Source organism: Nannobrachium achirus, assembly GCF_963921795.1.
Source record: "Nannobrachium achirus genome assembly, chromosome: 4".
NCBI classification, from domain to species: Eukaryota; Metazoa; Chordata; class Actinopteri; order Myctophiformes; family Myctophidae; genus Nannobrachium; species Nannobrachium achirus.
Window position 1 is genome coordinate 40,632,816 of NC_137813.1, and position 18,655 is coordinate 40,651,470.

Below are 18,655 nucleotides of genomic sequence, written 5' to 3' on the forward strand. Positions count from 1 at the left end.
CTGACAAAACACCCACACAGACCAGTACAATCAGTAGCTGGATTACCTGCCAAATGGTAAAAAAGAGAATCTAAGGCCCGGGCCGCTGGCGTTGCAGGTTTGAGTACCGGTCCCGACAGCCTTTGCCCATCTCTCTCTCCCCATTTCCTCTCAGACTAATGCCCTCTCAATAATAAAGACACAAAGCCCTCTAAAAATAATCTAATCTAAAAGAATCTAAAAAGAATGTAAAATAATCTCCAACCTTTATATGTACCCACAACACCAGTGTACAAAGCCAACTTCTTTCCCTTCTCATCCTGTGCCATCTGTGCCAAGGCAAAAAAAAGAATGGCACCATCTGTGAATCCCTGGCAAGCTTTGTTGTGCCAGTGCCTATCATCAACCACAGTGGTAAACAGATACACAGTACAGTAGACAGCAGGCCTCTCCATATGCACCCACTCCCATCATATCTGAACCTTTCTGAGCCTTGTATTTATTTAAAGATAATTTGTATTATACAATACCTGGTAGAGTATATTATTGCAAGGCACTCTGCTTTGAATGAAACCGTTTCATCTGGCATCCTTATTTGTGAAGGAATGTGCGTACAGTTATATAAAGTAAATCCTGGTGTAGGGCAACTATGACGAAAAACCTTTTTTCACTGACTAAACTAAATAAAGAAAATATAAAAACTAAGCTATGATGACTAAAATTAAGACTAAATATATTGACAATGTTGTCAACAAATAAAAACTAGACTAAAATGTTAGGGAGGGACTAGTGGAGAAGAGATCCAGAAGAACATTTATGACGTGGTCAGACCACGTCTGGAGCGCAGAAATAATTGTTTGGTTGTGTAAGGACACAGCAGTTTGACTTCTGAATCTGAACCAATTTCTTTTGAATTCTCCATATTCCTTGGGAAGTGTACTTTCATGTGCTGTATTGTCATGTGCCATGACTGTATTGTTTCCCTATAATGCGACTTCGGCTCTCAATGAGCGCAGAGAGCTCACAAATCTATATTGCAGCCAAGACCACTTGCAGTTTGACTCGGCCATATGTCGGTAGCACTTTTGTACAATTCAATTCAAGTACATGTCTGTGTTATCAGTGCATCCATCATGGCAAAATTTCAAAAGAAAAATAAATTTCAAGGCACAGATTGTGAAGTCCGTTTGGCATAAAAGTTGCCAAAAAAGGGAATAGGTTGAAGCAACTGATTGGTCAGGCCTCCACGTCTTAATTTAAGTCATAAGACTTGACGTTATTAAGATGTTCAAAATAAGGCCCTATGACTGTCAAAATCAACACTGCTGGAGACAGAGGCTCCAGTCAGATCTCTGACTTCAAGGCCTTCTACAATTCAACCTCAGGCAAAATGCTTGAGTTATTTAAGGTTGGTTTGTTTGTTTGTTTTCTTTGGGGTTGTGTAAAGTATAAGCCGTCTGTGGTCGTGTGATGTTGTCACACTTACTTCATAAAAGAAGGGACTGTTGCATCATCAATAAATTCCATTGTCTATTCACAGCTTTGGCCATTATCGTACAATACACATGGACCATTTTCCCATTAATCTCCCTTTTCTTCAAAGGCATTACAATGTTATCAAACGTACCTGAATAATTGAGTCGATGCTGGCTCAACATCTTTACACGGTTAATAACTCATGGATGTTTGAGCATTGTTAACCACACAATGATTATTTAGCCTCAACCTCTAGCGAGTTTCAAGTCTCTGCAAGTTGATTTACACATCAGACTGAAATTAATGGAATCCAATGGCTCCTTTGAAAATCAAACAAAACCACGGCATGCGTTGTAAAATGGTCAGCCTTGCGTTAAGTTGTCTTTCAATGGACTAAACATCCAGGACCACCGGTACGGTCCCTAAACGTTAGTTAATAGGACACAGAGTTTGTAGTTTGTGTGTAGCGTGTAGAGCAGGGGTTCTCAAAACGGGGTGCCGGGGGTCTCCCCCGGCAAATTAGTTAATGTAACATAAGAATTTAACCCTATTTTATACCAAGGCTATTCCAGAATAGCAGAGAACTCATCGCGATGTGACACGTTCATAAAGCCGCTAGTTTTTTGGAAAAAATCTTAAACACATTTTCTCTTATGGGGGGTGGGGTCCCTGGTACAACATATTTGCAGATGGGGGACCGTGGCCAAATACATATCCACGAGTTTCCTACGCCCCATAGTGCATTGCGCAAACGTCTGCATCGATCTTCCGCCGCCGATTTACAAGCTCACAACGGGTTGCATCTGCGACGCGACGTGAGCTTGTATGTCTGCTGTTAAACCCGGAAGTTTGGTCCTGATAGTCTCCAGTAAACTCCCGCGGAAACTTGTGGATACATTTGGTGAAAGCATCATCATTTTAGATTTATACACCAAAGTATGGTTGTCAGCGACGATGTGGCGCGTTGTGAGCTTGTAGATCTGCCATTTTCAAACATTTTGTACTTTGTACTTTAAGTACATTTTGATGCCAACACTTTCATAGTTTCGTACATTTTGAATTCAGGACTTTTACTTGTAACAGATTATTTCTATATTGCAGTATTGATATTTTACTAAAGTACTTTTTCCACCACTGATGATGGGTTAACATGGACATGTTTGAGAACCACAGTAGCAGAGTGTGCATGCAGAATTGCAGATGCATCAACATGGTGCAATAATGTACTGTATCTATCAGCCACACACAGCTAATTTCCCGTACAGTCCATGGATCTCAGATGTGAAAAGGCATTGACAGATGCGCACGCACCCAGACACAATGAATCATTGTACTGTAGAGAGTGTCATGATGCTGAGCCAGCTTGACTACAGCAGGGTCCCCCCCGTGACCACGTGATGTGTAACAGCACTCATCTGTGAATTGTGATAATTGTCAGTGTTTGAGTTGCAACTTGCAAGGTGTCTGTGCACAGAACTAGGGCTGTCACGATATGACATTTTACATGACGATTAATTGTCACTCAAATAATTGGCGATTAACGATTTAATTGTGTTTTTGTCGTTGATAATTACATTTCTGTTTGGCTTTTAGGCTTTGAAGATGCACATGGCAGATATGACACTTAACCTAAATACACAAAGAAATTACTGACATATTTGACAACTTACTACTTAAAAAAGAACATTGATAGTGGAAATAGCCGATCTACAAGCTCACAACGCGTTGTGAGCTTGTAGATCTGCTATTTCCACTATTTCTGAAAATCTAAGAACATTTATCAACATTCACGATTATGACAATTATGACAAAATAATTGCGATTATGTCAAATAATTGCGATTAGACGATTATGTAATAATTGTGACAGCCCTACACAGAACGTTTATTTTTCCACAATGTCTGTCTCTCACACTCTGTCTCTCTCTCCTAGCAGCAGATCAGCCCTGGCATGCCTGATGTACAAATGCAGCCAAAATGTCTGCAGGGCCACGGCTTGCAACACTTCCTTCTTCCTGTTATGGTCTTCCATTATTAGGTTTTCCTAGTTTATGATTTTAGTCTTCCGTTGTTATTGCATTTCAGACAGCCATTTTGTTCCTCAACCGTCGGGAGTAAAGTTGTTACCGTGCTTGAAATTATATGTTCTCGGACTGTGAACCCACAAAATGTACAATCTGCATTGTGTGCACGTGTTCTTTCACTAACGTCACTTAGTGTTTCTGGCGCGCGCACGCACGCACGCACGCACGCACGCACGCACGCACGCACACACACACACACAGTGTTTGTGAGAGTTTGAAAGTTAAATTAACACTCATGATTTCCCTGTATAGTAAAGTTGGAAACGGAGCAGGCCTAAGTACTAGGAGGCTGCTCTTTGGGGAGAAACACGAGGAATGAATTGGTGTGGATGTGTGGACACTCTCATCACCTCTAAGCAGTCCAAACTAAACACATTGGACTGCTTTTACCTGCTACTAACCATTTCTACTCTTTTTAATTAAGTTACGCGATGAAAGAAATCCAGAGAAACCCTCCATTTTACCATCTCGCAGCCAAGTCAGTGGGATTACCTTCAACATGGGGGTCCCTTTGGTGGTGTAATGGAAAGGGATTTGAAATTCAAGGCACTAGGGTTACAAATCAAGGGGGGAGTGGGAGGAGTGACAAGGAGGCACAAACTGAAACAAAAAAGCCCCTTCGAGGCCAGGCTGGGAGATTTCTGTTCTCCATTCCACAGATTGGGCTTCAAGGACATAAGCAGAGATTGTCTCTGTGTTCTTGTGTACATAATTGTATTGCATTGTATACTTTAGTATTAGTATTGCTAATTCACTGCTACACCGGGGCAGCATTGGCTCAGGGGTAGAGAAACCGAAGAGTCCTTGAGACTCTGAACCCCTAGTTGCTCCCGGTATGCAGGTTAGTGCCTTGCATGGTTTCCTCCGCCATCGGTGCATAAATGTGTGTGTGAATGGGTGAATGTAATGCACAATCTATGTGAAGCGCCTTTATAAAGGCGCTATACAAATGAACCATTTACCATTCATTCTATCTAAAAGGACTGTATTATTACTCTAATACAAGCCATTCAAATGTCAGCAATTCAGCAAAGGTGAAAAGATGAATCTCTCAATGAAGAGAGGTTTTGGTATAGTGAGGCTCAGTTGACAGTAGAGCCTGATCCAGCCATTATAATGTTCCTTTTTTGAGAATATCTGCAATTATGTAGCGCACAAAAATAATAATTTCACCCAATGTCATATTTAGGCGAATATTTGGCAAAGAATTGCAAATATTCTGTGACAATAGCAGATCTATGTTCTATTTTCAGAGAAGAGATTTTGTGACGGAAAAAAAGGAGGGCATCATAGACCCATGGGGGAATCCTGGGCAACTGACGTATATTGTTTAAGTTGTTAAGCAACTAGTAGCTCCACTAACAATACTCCCAACAATGCTATCAATAAGGTTTCATATTCCATCTACATTTATAATGGTACCGATAATAATATGTTCCCACAATGCACGGTCCACTTTTCACTAGTGTTAAAACAATGAACGTGACACGTCATTTCTTTTCCCCATGTTCGACAACCATTAAGTGTTATTATCATGCAGTACGGTACGTCGGTCTAGGTGAACTGTGTCATTCTCTCCCTGACAGTGTCAGCATTCAGAGCAGGCAGAGACAGCACAGACATGTGATTTGAAAGGGAAGTGGTGTGTGTTCATTTTCCAGTAAACATGTCAGAACACAGGCCTGGTGGAGCTTGCTGCCACGGCCATGTCTTCCTATTCATCCGTCAACAATAGCGCACTCCTTATAGTCCAAGTGACCCTGGGAAATATCAAGCCGCGTATAACTGAATACTTGTACATCTGACCGCACAACAAATTACCTACAGCAGGAAGAGACAAACAGCAATATCTGCACAAATGCAAACAACATAAATGACCAAATAACTAAATGAATTCTGACACATATTTATAAAGGTGGTATCCTACTTTAACTGTTTTATTGTAAAGGCCAATGGGAATAATAATACGCTTCCACCCACCCACAGCCCGAAGTCCGGTCAAATCAATTGTACCTCATTGAGAAGTCCTTTTTATCTGGGACCCAATTTCACACATGGCTAATAGGGGTTCCTGTTCGCTTAGGTCAAGTCATTATCCAGGGAGGGAATAGAGGACAAGGAAGGATTCGAAATTGCTGCGGAGTCCTCCAAAGAATCAGGAGTAGGGGAGGAAATATAGACTCTCTCTGTACTGCCACTTAGCATGGGAGTTGATGTAGTAGAACGTGCACAGCCTCCAGTAATGAAATGTTTTGGGGAGATAAATGCATTTTACAGCAGAACTGGCAATGGCCTTTCAGGGCAACATCAAACAGAAATACAGAAGCATATTGTGATTGTGTTGGGGGAAAAGAAAAACATAAATCAAATCAAGTATGGCTATTGTTTTGTTTTGATCATTATCAAGAAGATTGTATCAGTCTTTGTTTGGGAAATAGCTGCAGGGTACAAGGACATGCTTCACTGTCAGTGGATTTTATTGTTCGAATTGTTGACCCTTGCATGAAGCCAAGCTACAGATCCAAATATGATGGGGGTTATTTGAGATGTTTATATTTCACACATACTGTATGTGGTTTGAGAGTATTAGCCAAGAGAGCCCCATATGACATCATCGCTTATAGACTTGCACCATCTTCTATCTCCTTTTAAACACATTCCCCAAACCACACACAATATAAAGTTGCTCATTTAATGGGTCCATTTCTCCCATTCAGAGTTAATGCTCCAGAGTGAGCTATGCAAACATTCCAATTAACATCCCTGGCTTCTAAGAAAACCTCACACAAGATTCCTTTAAGAAATCCAGTGAAGGCTAGAGAGTCTGACCTCCGTGTCCAATCTTTAGCGGGCGATGGTAAGTTACTGTCAGTGTCATCTTTTAAATCCCTTCTGAAAACCTTTTATGTCAAGGCCTTTTTAAGTCATGGCCTTTCCCTTTCGTAATATTTATTTTCAAATGGAAATAGTTGCGACTGTCAGGTCGCAAGTTACTATGAAAAGCTCCACCGGCTATCTGTCTGTCCGTCCGTCTGTCTGTCCGTCACGTCACACTTTTGCCCTACTCTTATCTCCGGCACCATTGCCCCTATCCATGCCAAACTTTGCACACACTCCTTGGATGGCAACTCACGACCTCCACCCCTCATTTCTCACATGGCCCTCTTCTAGCCTAACCATCAGGCCGTTTTTTGCAAAACACATTTTTGGTCATTGCTCCTACAGATTTTGGCCTAAAATCAAGCAAAGCGGTACACAGTATCTCTAAAGTCATGTCATCAACATGGATCTGTCCCATTTCCCATATCCTGTCCTGATTGGCTACGATTGCCTTCTAAAGTTTGTGTATGCGACCTGGTGGTCGCTTATCTCCCGATTAGGGAGTCTGGTCATCCACGATAGCATCTTCAAGCATTCCTCACCTACATGTGTATACAGTATAAGCACAAAAGTGCTTCACAGCATTATATGTTTACAGGTTATCCGGATGATCAGAAGTAGGTGGTCAAAGGTCAAGGACAAGGTCACTGTGACCTCACAAAATACATTAATTGAGTTCCTCCAAAAGTCTTCATACAGTACATATACCACAAGTCTGAAGTCTCTGGGCAGAAACAGAAAGGGCAACTGGCTGGTGGAAGCATACAACCGTTAGCATAATACTTGATATTTCAATTTTTTTTAACTATGACACAACTTTGACAGGCTTGTCCCGTGTTTTCAAAATCAGTTTCACTTGTCTTTTAATTCACCAGACATATCTTGCGCAGACTGTTCATCATGTGCTTATGACCGGAGGTGATCATTCTGTTTCATCCCGTCATATATCGTCACTGTCAGGCAGAAACCTTGTATCTCCAAGTTCGCATAGTAAAGCCCTGCTTCATCATACAAGGCCGTCGCACAAAAGTAGTGAAAACAGCAGATCTACAAGCACACAACGCCTCGCGGTGCGAGGCGTTGTGTGCTTGTAGATCGGCTGTTTTCACTAGTTTAAATCATTTTTAAAATGATAAATACAAAACAAACGGTTTCCACCTGACAACGGCGATATAGTGGCATGAAATGTGATTGGCCTACTTTTGAGGGCACAGTAAAAAAAAGGGCCTGATTACTTAGCCTGTCGTAGTTCCGGTAAATTGAATTAAATCTTTGATACAGGTCAGTCAGAGAGAGAAATGTCTGATGTACCTTCCCCACGTAAACCCTTTGATGATGAGCAGTGAGGCGTAGAGCGGCTCCGGTTGTTATTCTCATCACGCTAGATGATCCAGCTACATGTAATCAGTGTTATTAGTTGAGGCTTGTATTTAGGTGGCCCTTTAGTCCGGCAGAGGATCATCTAAATCCGGGCAGCACCAGGTCAGGGTCTCACTCATGCACATTAGGGGAAAGAATTCCATTGCCACGGGGGCATAAGAACCGAGGCAGGGGGATCAATCGGGGGGGCAGTCAGTTCAGACGTCGTGGCCTTCGTCTGAGACGCCCTGGGAGAGATCTGCATATAAGCCTCTTTAAGGGCCTCACAGATGAGAGGCCGATGTTGGGTCAGATCAGATCTCGTGCCCGGGGTTTATCGGTGTTCATTTCAAACGACAGCGATCCTCTGTCTTGCGACCGGGCCCGGTATATCCCGCTGTGCCAAGTGAAATATCTCAGACCATTACAAATGAGACCGACGTCTCGCGATTCTAGCCACCCACGATCTCGGGGGGGGGGTGGTGCCATGAGAGACGTGACTAGATGAAGATTCCGCCCCCTCAAGAGGGATAAAATCAAGAGTGTTTTTCTCTCTCTCTCTTCACGTCAGTTTAATTGCCATTTGTTTAATGTTTTGACAATGAGGGTGTTCCAGGTGATCCCCAGCTTAATGATGGAGACCAAATGGTAACCAAAAGGACTATTATTTATACTAAAGGGAATCTTTCTCCAAAATAATCAATTAGGCCTACCGCATGCCAGCAAAGTCAATGAGCCAACGACCCAATTAGCGCAGAAGTCCTGCAGCTGCGGTGTTCTGACTCGCTATGCTCCAAAATCCATTTTATTACCTAATTAAATATTAAAACAGCGAAATTAAACAAATATATTCGCTATAGTCTATAACAAAGAGTCTCTCTCTCTCTCTCTCTCTCTGTCTGTGCCATATTTGTAGCTAATAATGCAGTATTGATACTTTTACTTAAGTAAAGAATGGGAGTATACTTTTTCCATCACTGCGCAAATAGACTACAGAGGCGCACATGGGTATGGTATAACGTACATTGATTACAGGAGAAAATAATAAAATGTACTTCTTAAAATGAATTCATCATGCTTGTGCTTGTTGCTAAAAAGTAGGTATTGGCAACATGACTAGTGTATCGCATGCATGCCTTCACACGTGCAAGACAACAGCCATGTTACCATACCTTAGCATTTGCAGAACTGACGCTGCGGGCAGCCGGAGGAGGAGGACATTATGAGCGAGTGTGCAGGCCTATTCGTGGACTCTTTTTATTCTGACTTTGGTTGGTGTTATTACTGTTATGTTGATATGATTGATCTGAACCAAGCTGGACCCAGTGGATTATGTAGTCTACAAGGAAGCACGTTGGCTGTCTCACCCTGTCTGTCTGTCACAGCAATGGATTAATTGGTAGAAGTTGGTGTTACATTCTTCTTTCGTGTATCATCGTCCTTTGCACACAAGTGATAACTGCGCCATCATGACAAAACATTATAAAAACAAAGGTAGGTTGGTAGTCTTCTAGGTAGGCTACTGTGCGCACACTGGCCGCTGCTCACTTTATAGATATTATAATTATATATTCAGTTATGTTTTTGGCAAGCGAGACGCGAGATGTGACGCGCATCCAGCAAGACACGGCTGAGAGTGTCGCATCTCCAATATCATTGATTGACCAGTGTCCACTCCTAAAAAGCATCAACCAGCATTTTAACGGCAACCAGCCAGACATTAAACAGACATGAGCTTAATCAGCTAATAGCAATTATGAATGTCCAAACCTCGCCGTTGTGGGCGTGCAGTCGCAGAAAAAAAAAAAGTTTAACCTCTCGCTTTTTTTTTTTTTACTGTCCCACCAACATCCAAGCATATAGAATAGGGACAGGCCTAGGTTCCTCAATATCATTTAGCTGGGGACCCCCTGGAACTCCCCAAGGACTGGCGGTCCTCTTTGAGGACCAATGAACAAACTGACAGAACGAGAGGCGCAATGATGTGCCTGCAGCCCGCGTGTAAAAGTAAAAAAAAAAAGGAATGCAATGGAATGTCTCTGACTTTGAGTATTACATTATATGAATAAGATATTATATATAGGGTGTCTGTCTGTCAAGTTGCACAAGGTCAATTTAGAGCCCTTATAATAGACGGATAGAACAGCACTGCCCAAATCTGCGCAGCAAAAAAAAAGACACTGCCTTGTTGCCAAATGACTGCGCAGAAGAAGAAAAAAGAAGAAAGAACGCTATAGGCTATAACGTTTTTGAACAAGTGATTACAACAAGGGAGAGAGTAGGCTAAAGTAAAAAGTAAGTAGGCTAATAATAATAATAAAAGTGTAGGCTGTGACAGAATAGCCTACACTCTGCGCAGCCTAAAAAAGGGAGGAGCTGGCTTCATATAATCTGATGCAATCCCGTGAGCTCATTCAGATGACAATAATTGTAAAGGATTCCTACCCGATGACCCGAGAATATCAAGCTTTTTTGATATTATCGTGAGCGCTCCCGACGAGTCCCGAGGTCATAAAAAAGCTAATTAACATAATCCGATCGTGTCGGGGTACTGTTCAAGCCCAAGACCGATCCCGGGGCCGACCAAACGATTTTCCCGGGGGGTCATCCCGATATCTGATCGGGGGTCCTCGGCCCCGGGATCGGCTCAATGTGTACGGGCCTTTAGGGTGTCATTGGCCTGATGGGGGGAAGGCAGGGATATTCAGGGCGAAAGAAGGCTTTTGCTGTGGACATTTTGCATACTGTAGTAGCATGTATGTTGTAGAATGCGTCATTTGGCCAGAGGCACGTCTGGAGCGAAAGGCTTTCAAAAAAACTATATCAAATTACCATTTATACTCACAGGATCTTCTGTTATTTAAAAACAAGTAGAACAGGGTATTATGACCTTCCATAAAAGGGATATTACCCTATATTTAGATGGCCTAGATCTAAGTAGGGAAGTATGCAATTCTGAGGATGAAGAAAAAAATCAAACCTCGGTTCGAAGTGGAGCGGTGAATCTGAGCAGCTATACCGTGTGTGTGTGTGTGTGTGTGTGTGTGTGTGTGTGTGTGTGTGTGTGTGTGTGTGTGTGTGTGTGTGTGTGTGTGTGTCTAGTCTGCACAATAGTGCCATAGAAGCTGTGTGTGTGTGTGCCTGCACAACAGCGCCTCTCCTTTAACTTGTGTGTTGTGTGTGGCCACTCAAGGTATTGCCAGGCTACAGACATACCCAGCCAGCCAGCCACATAGCCAGCCACCCACCCACCCACAGACATACCTGTCTATTGGGAGCGCTTTCACCGCTCCAAAAATAGGAGCTTATTTGTTTAAACTTTACATCTGATGAAAAATAGAGCCTGACCGATACATCACTTTGGCCAAAATATCAGCTATAATTTTACTTATTTCAGTATTAGTAATTATTCTTTCCCGCAATACATTGAGGCAAGATGTGAGCTTGTAGATCAACTTTTTTTTATTATTATTATCTTTGAATAGGGCTTAAATTATTAGTGTTTATTTTATTTGCTTATAAGTGAAATGTTATCAAATAGAAACCTTTTCTTTTACAAAATATCAGTCAAAACATATTCATATTTCGTTGACTCTCCAAAATCAGGAATGCCATTGGTCTGGCTCCATTAAGACAGACTGGTGACCGTGTGATCCTTATGCTAATTGGTCCATCATGCATAACGCCGATAACGGCACACATTTCTTTGCTTCTTTCGCCAATGGATTGACGATGCCTCAACTTTTCTCACTGCGTTGTACACTTTCGTTTGTGTCTTTGAAGGCACATGGTCCATCTTCATTTAGATCCTCATTAGGAGGACAGAGATCAGGGGGGAACTGAGGAGTTGCAATTAATGTACTGGGCTGTCGATGGATGCTTGTTATAATCAATTTGTTCTGGGGTGCCCGCTGGCCTACTGGTCTAGGCTCATACCACATAGGCATTGATGCCTGACGGCGTCGCCGGGTTCAAAACCCCGATCCGGACGACCTTTGCCACATGTCGCTCCCCATCTCTCCCCCCATTTCCTGTCAGTCTACTGTCCTATCCAATAAAGGCATAAAAAGCCCAAAACAAATCTTATATATATATTATTTTTTCTGTCAAACCCTGTTTTCCTCCGCTGGGCATGCTGGCTGGCAGTTGGCCTGCACCCAACAGCCAGACTGGAGCCGGTCCTACAGCTGTCCAGGCTTACATAACAAGAACCCCCAACAACCCCCAGCCACTTTATTGTCTATCCACGACAACACCGCCACCTTAGCCTCGCGTGGCCAGACTATATCACTGCACTGGCAGATTGGTCTGGTTCCAGACAACCGTCACTGTGGACATGATAAGACAACAGTGTTTGGATGCCCACTTACGGTACAGGTCAGGCATGTGCACACACAGACTTCAAAGGGGGCTTTATCCGTCTGTAAAAAAAATGCCCTCTCCAGACCATGAATGCAGTTTTTACTATGGTGAAAGAAATGCAATTGCCCTCTTTCCATGCCACACATGAAGGCAGCATTCAAGAAAATTGCCTTGTCCAAACTCTCCTGAACTTGAATGCAGCATCTTATGTTGAAAGAATGTGTAGAAATCCATGCTGTTGCGCCACATCTCCAGTATTGACTTGATTATGCTTAGTTCAGTGTGGTATCACACACCGAAAATAGCCGAGGAGCCAACCTCCAAGCTCACAATGCGTCGCGCTGCACGTCCCCGGTACAGGTTCTCACCGGGTCTGGATTGATAGTTAGGAGCCAAATGGACCCTTAGGTCTGTAACTGCAAGTGTACAAAATGGAACCAAATAGACCCCTAAGGGTCAGACTCCTCTCATTGGGTCTAGCTGCTGTAGTTCAAGTTAACGAGGCAATGCAGTGATGTAATTACTCATTTACCACCCCCACCAGCACCCCCCCTCCCTATCGAAGTGTGGGGGACTCTGGGTCTATGATAGAGCGAGACATGAATTAAACCTACATGAACGATGACCCAGATTCCTCACCGTGGCTGCTCTCTTTAGGTGCTCATGGCGTCACAGCTACAGTATGGGATACAACATGTTCCTTTCCAGAGGTGGTCAAAGAGACAGAACAGTGTCCTTGGCCATGTGCCGAGCATATCTGTGAAAATCTCTCTGGCCGCTTTGACGTACGTATAAGCTTGTTATACTGTAGCCGTTCTCTGAAAATGGTTTTGTCGCGCACAGGACATTATATATAGCCGTTGTCAGGTGGAAATCTTGTATGTCCAAAACCTTCCTTTTTTTGCTATTATTTTAAAAAGGATTTAAACGAGTGAGAACAGCCGATCAACAAGCAGACAACGCCTCGAATCGTGAGGCGTTATGTGCTTGTAGAAGATGTGCTATTTTCACTACTTTTGTGAGAGACTTTTGTATGATGTAGCATTGTAGGGCTTTAATTTACTAAAAAACATACACATTTGAAACATGGAGATACGAGGTTTCTGCCTGACAGTGACGATATACTGTACAGTACTGAAAGCAGAAACCTGCTCTACAAAGCTGTCATGATGGCAAGCAGTCAGAGCACCTATGCAGACATGATTTGGTGGAACACAAGACATGCGTGCGTGTGCACACACACGCGCATATAGGGCTGTCACGATTATGAAATTTTACATGACGATTAATTGTCACTCAAATAATTGCGATTAACGATTTAATTGTGTATTTGCCGTTCCTGTTTGGCTTTTAGGCTTTGAAGTTGCACATGGCAATCATGACACATAACTTAAATATACAAAGAAATTACTTCCATATTTCACAATTTTACACTTAAAAAAGAACATTGATAGTGGAAATAGCCGATCTACAAGCTCACAATGCGACGCGGTGTATGAATGTGTGTGTGCATGGGTGAATGTATGCGCAATCTACAGTAGGTGCTTTGGAATAAACGCTATATAAATGCACCATTTACCATTTACCCAGGCAGACACACACATATCAGATGAGTTGTCTGCCAGCATTTCAATGCTGTCATTCAAGCTGTTCCATCTGACAGCCACCCATTTCCATTACTGTACATCATAATTATGGAACCTTTCTGCTGGTCTCAGATCCAGCGTTAGTCCATGGAGACCATTTTCAGGTCTCTACTCTGAATCCACAGAGGTTTGTCTATACACAGAAGCCTAATTTATCATTAGCTGTGTGTCGGTGTCGCACACAGAAAACAGCAGATCTACAAGCTCACACCACACCGAATCATGCCCAGGGGTCATCAATATGTCCATACACGGACAAATGTGTGTACGTGGCAAGACTTGGTGTCGTCCGTGGCAAATTCTAGATTTAGTTATTACTATTAGGGCCTATAATGTTCTTATTTGATCAGACCCAATTACTGAATGTCAGTCTCCAGGTTTTCGTCAGAATAAAGTATGTGAATATGTGATTTACTATGACACTATGCATGGCACAGCGGTTCTTTAACGTTTATATTCAAGGTCTCCCATAACTCTGAGAGCATAAATGGAACCAAATGGACCCATACACCCTCAGAGTTCTTTATGGGTTTGTCTACTAATTTTTGACACAAATGTCCACAAGCCAGCATGGCGAAGACTCCTGATCATGGCGCTGTGCGAGCTTGTAGATCAGCGGGCGGCAGGCACTGTATTAATAGTGCCCCACTGCTCCTAAAATAGTTAGGATGGGTTGAATGCAGAGTACACATTTTACATATGCGCAAATGTACAGTGACAAGAGATACCCCAAAGGAGCGGGACTATTTCTGGCACACACAGTGGAAGTATAGGCCTATAAATCAGACATTACATTAAAACGACTACAGCAGTGGTTCAACGTCCCAGCACACTGCCACATCCCAGCACACTGTGCTTAGCAGCAGACACAGCAGGACAGCAGTGCGTAATAATATCACGCTAACATGGCAGTGAGACAGCTTTTAAAGATCTGAGATCAGTCATGTTTAGACAGCCTGATCCCCTGAAGCATTCCTGTCATATTATTCTTCTAAACTTGAGGGAATCAGACTGGACTCTCTGGAGGAAGCTAGATGGGGGACTTGTGGCCTCTGTGTCCCGTTTGATATCCCAAATCGTCACTGTCGGGCAGAAACCTCGTATGTCCAGGTTTCAAAATAGTATGTTCTTTCATGAATGAAAGCCCTACTTCATCATACAAGAGTGTTGCACAAATGGAGTGAAAATAGCAGATCTACAAGCACACAACGCCTCGCATCGTGCTTGTAGATCGCCTATTTTGACTACTTTAACTTGTTTTTTAAATAATAATAGTAAAAGGAACGGTTTCGGACATACAAGGTTTCCACCCGACAGCAACGAAATGTTTCAAAGAACAGGCACATTCAACACAGGGAGCAGTCAGGTATGTGGCATAAGAACCTCATTGTCTAAACTGTAAGATGCCAAGATACACTGCACATTCCCAAAAGGGTCCATTTTTACACTCCATATTATACTCCCGCCACTACATCACTGGTTCTCAACCTGTGGGCCGGGGCCCACTGGTGGGCCGCGAGGGTATTGCAAGTGGGCGCCCAAATAACTGGCGAAACACTTTTAATGGTAGTTTAACATTAAGAAGTGATGCTAACTAAAGAACTTAAAAGTATAATACGTATCCACAAGTTTCCCTGGGGGTTTACTGGAGACTATCAGGACCAAACTTCCGGGTTTAACAGCAGACATACAAGCTCACGTCGCGTCGCAGATGCAACCCGTTGTGAGCTTGTAAATCGGCGGCGGAACCTCGATGCAGACGTTTGCGCAATGCACTATGGGGCGTTGGAAACTCGTGGATAGGTTCCATTGCTCCAAGGTGGAAGACAGTCGATTGGTTGATTGATGATGATCATTAACCCGTTTGTTTAGAAAAATAAATCTGTGTCACTTTGGATTTTAACCATTATTTTATACTTTAGCTATTTACAAACGCCACGCTATGAGCTTGTAGATCTGCTATTCTTTTAAAGACAAGGCTGATGCACACCTCAAAAGTTGGTGACAGGTGCGTATAGGACACAAGTCTGTGAAGGTCAAAATAAATGACTGAAACATCCTTGACAGTGTGCCTCTTTATTTCTTCTTCAGAGATCCCTTTTTGAAGATGTGCTATTCTTGAAATAAGCCCATCTTGAACATTTTTTGCAAATCTTGAATATACTGTATATATATTTCTAAAGCAACATTTGTAACTCAAATCTTTGCTTCTGGGGGTCCCTGGAACAAGATATTTTGGGAATGGGGGTCTGCAGCCAAATACATATAATTCTGGGGGTCCTTGGTTTTAAAAAGTTTGAGAACCACTAATATAGAAACATAGGTTTCAGTAAACTGATACGATTTAGAAGAATTTATATAAAGGTCTCAATGGGATAAACGGTCCAGAAAGGGCAGAGCACCTACACTACACTACATACATTGTGTGGGTGCATGCACACACGTATGTGTGGGCTGCAACATGTTGTGCACACACACACACACACACACACACACACACACACACACACACACACACACACACACACACACACACACACACACACACACACACACACACACACACACACACACACACACACACACACACACACACACACACACACACACACACGTTTCTGGGAGGCAGTGCTGTCTGTTCACTCACATGCCTGGAATCCAATAATGGGGGGAAACAGGGAATTTTCCTGGGTTTATGTGACGGTTGCCTAGCAAACTGGCACAGTGACATGCAGTGATATACAGAATGCCACTAGATTCTGCCACAGTGACATGCAGTGATATACAGAATGCCACTAGATTCTGCCACAGTGTCTCACCTACACACAGACAGACGTCAAAGTCCACCAATAAGAATCCAAGGTCAATTCTGTTCAGCTAATAAAATAGACAATGCATCCTCCTCCTCCTCATGCATAAAAGGTTAGAGACCAGGTACAATACAGAGAGACTGTTACTACTGTAAGCTACTTTTGTTTAATGACCATTAATTGTGTGTGTGCACGCGCGCGCACACACACACACACACACACACACACACACACACACACACACACACACACACACACACACACACACACACACACACACACACACACACACACACACACACACACACACATACACATTTGGCATTATTCTTTTGGCAATCAATACTGCATGGCCAGTGCCAATTTAAATACAAAAAGTTTTCTACAGTACAGTCAGAGGAGTGTATAGCCTATGATCTAGCCTAGAGGTAAACCACTGGGATAGGAGGAGGACCCATTTCACCGGCTTTGATGTGCAATGGGCAGAAACAGCAGCTGGAGTGGCTTCATACTAGAACACAATGATCAGACATTACACTGACTGGTATAACTCTATCAGACAGACATGTCTGGACACTTGGATCCTTGAAACAATGTTGCTCCTTTCCTTTTAAGGGCGTGTGTGTGTGTGTGTGTGTGTGTGTGTGTGTGTGTGTGTGTGTGTGTGTGTGTGTGTGTGTGTGTGTGTGTGTGTGTGCCATCCATGAGAAGCACAGATACTATCTGAAACCAACTTCTTGTGAATGAAAGTAAGTCAATTAAAGAGTATTCGTGCAATGCTAATAGGCTTAATTAACACCCACTGAAGCCATATTGATCATAATGTTGCAAAACGATTGTTAGACTATGTTTTGCATGCACGTTATATCATCAGCATCATCACCCCCTGGTCTGTCAGCTTGATCACCCACGACTCGAGTCAAGGCGAAAAAGCCTTTATCAACCAAACCAACCTTCATAATGCCGCAAGGTGTGTTTATTCCTCCGTGGCTTCGCTCAGCAGAATTATCCCGGCTCCTGCCGCCCATCCTGGGGCTGCCGTGCTCCTTGTATCGTCCATTGGTATAAACTCCCTCGGCCCCATAGACCGGGTGTCCGGCACCACCGAGGGCAGCGCTAGAAACGTCCAAGTACGCCCGGGTGCCGGTCGCCGGTAACGCGGTGGCATCGTTATTTAAAACCGCGATGTTCGTCGCGCCCTGGGCTGGAGGGGCGCCGATGGCAGTGTCTAAAAAGCGTCCCGACACAGCCTCAGAAGCGTGTACCCCTGCCATGATCCGCCCAAGGTGTTACAGTAAAACCGCCACAGCCACAATGTAATGGCCCATTGTCTCCAAGCAGAGGACTCGTTTTAAGTGTGCGGACGTTTAGGGGTCGCTCTCCTCTCATGGGCTCATCATCATCATCATCATCATCACCACCAGACAGTATAGGCTACATCACCAGGGCGCATGCATCGGACCCGAGGCTCGGCGAGGTTGAAATGTGCAGCTGATCAAACTCTTCCAGATCCGCTCGATCGTGAAATGAGCAGATGGCGTTCCCGGATCCAGATCCACAGATTAGCTTTCCGCGCACGTCCAGGCGAACCTTTCTTTCAGACGAAAACACTGTCTTTCGGTGTCTTGTAATAAAAAGCACCACTGTCTCTTCTATTGCTAGCTCACACTTTGGTCATTCTTGAGCTGCATACAGCAGCACACAGCGCCCATGTTGCGTCCAGTTCTGGTGACTCTCTCTCCACGGAACGCATTGCTTGGACGGCTGAAGGAAGGAAGGACCACTGCCTGCCTGTGAATGCGAGCGCTTCCCCCACGTGCATCCGCGGGATAAATTCAAGACCGTGTGCGCGCAAGATTTCAAACATTATTTGCTCAGTGCACACGCGCGCTCACGCACACGCACACAATGGGCTATAGCAGCACAAGGCACGAAGAACACACACGAAGCTGCCACTCGACACGCACGCACGCAACGAAGTTGAAGAAGTCAATAAGACTCACTAACTGTGCAGATTTAAAACAGCCCATTGAATGCTGTCCATTCGCTCACTGTTCAAT

At 43.5% G+C, this 18,655-nt stretch overlaps 1 protein-coding gene across 1 annotated transcript in view; it reads right to left on the bottom strand.

The window, feature by feature from the left end:
• The window catches only part of LOC308282903 (inactive phospholipase C-like protein 2), a gene marked incomplete at both ends in the record, with an annotated part of 118,858 nt that extends 100,989 nt beyond the window's left edge, over positions 1 to 17,869 (bottom strand). The window contains one exon of the mRNA XM_080723292.1: positions 17,549 to 17,869. Coding sequence (XP_080579418.1) covers positions 17,549 to 17,869 — 321 coding nt within the window. The remainder of the gene's footprint in view (positions 1 to 17,548) is intronic.
• Between the last annotated feature and the right edge of the window lie 786 nt (positions 17,870 to 18,655).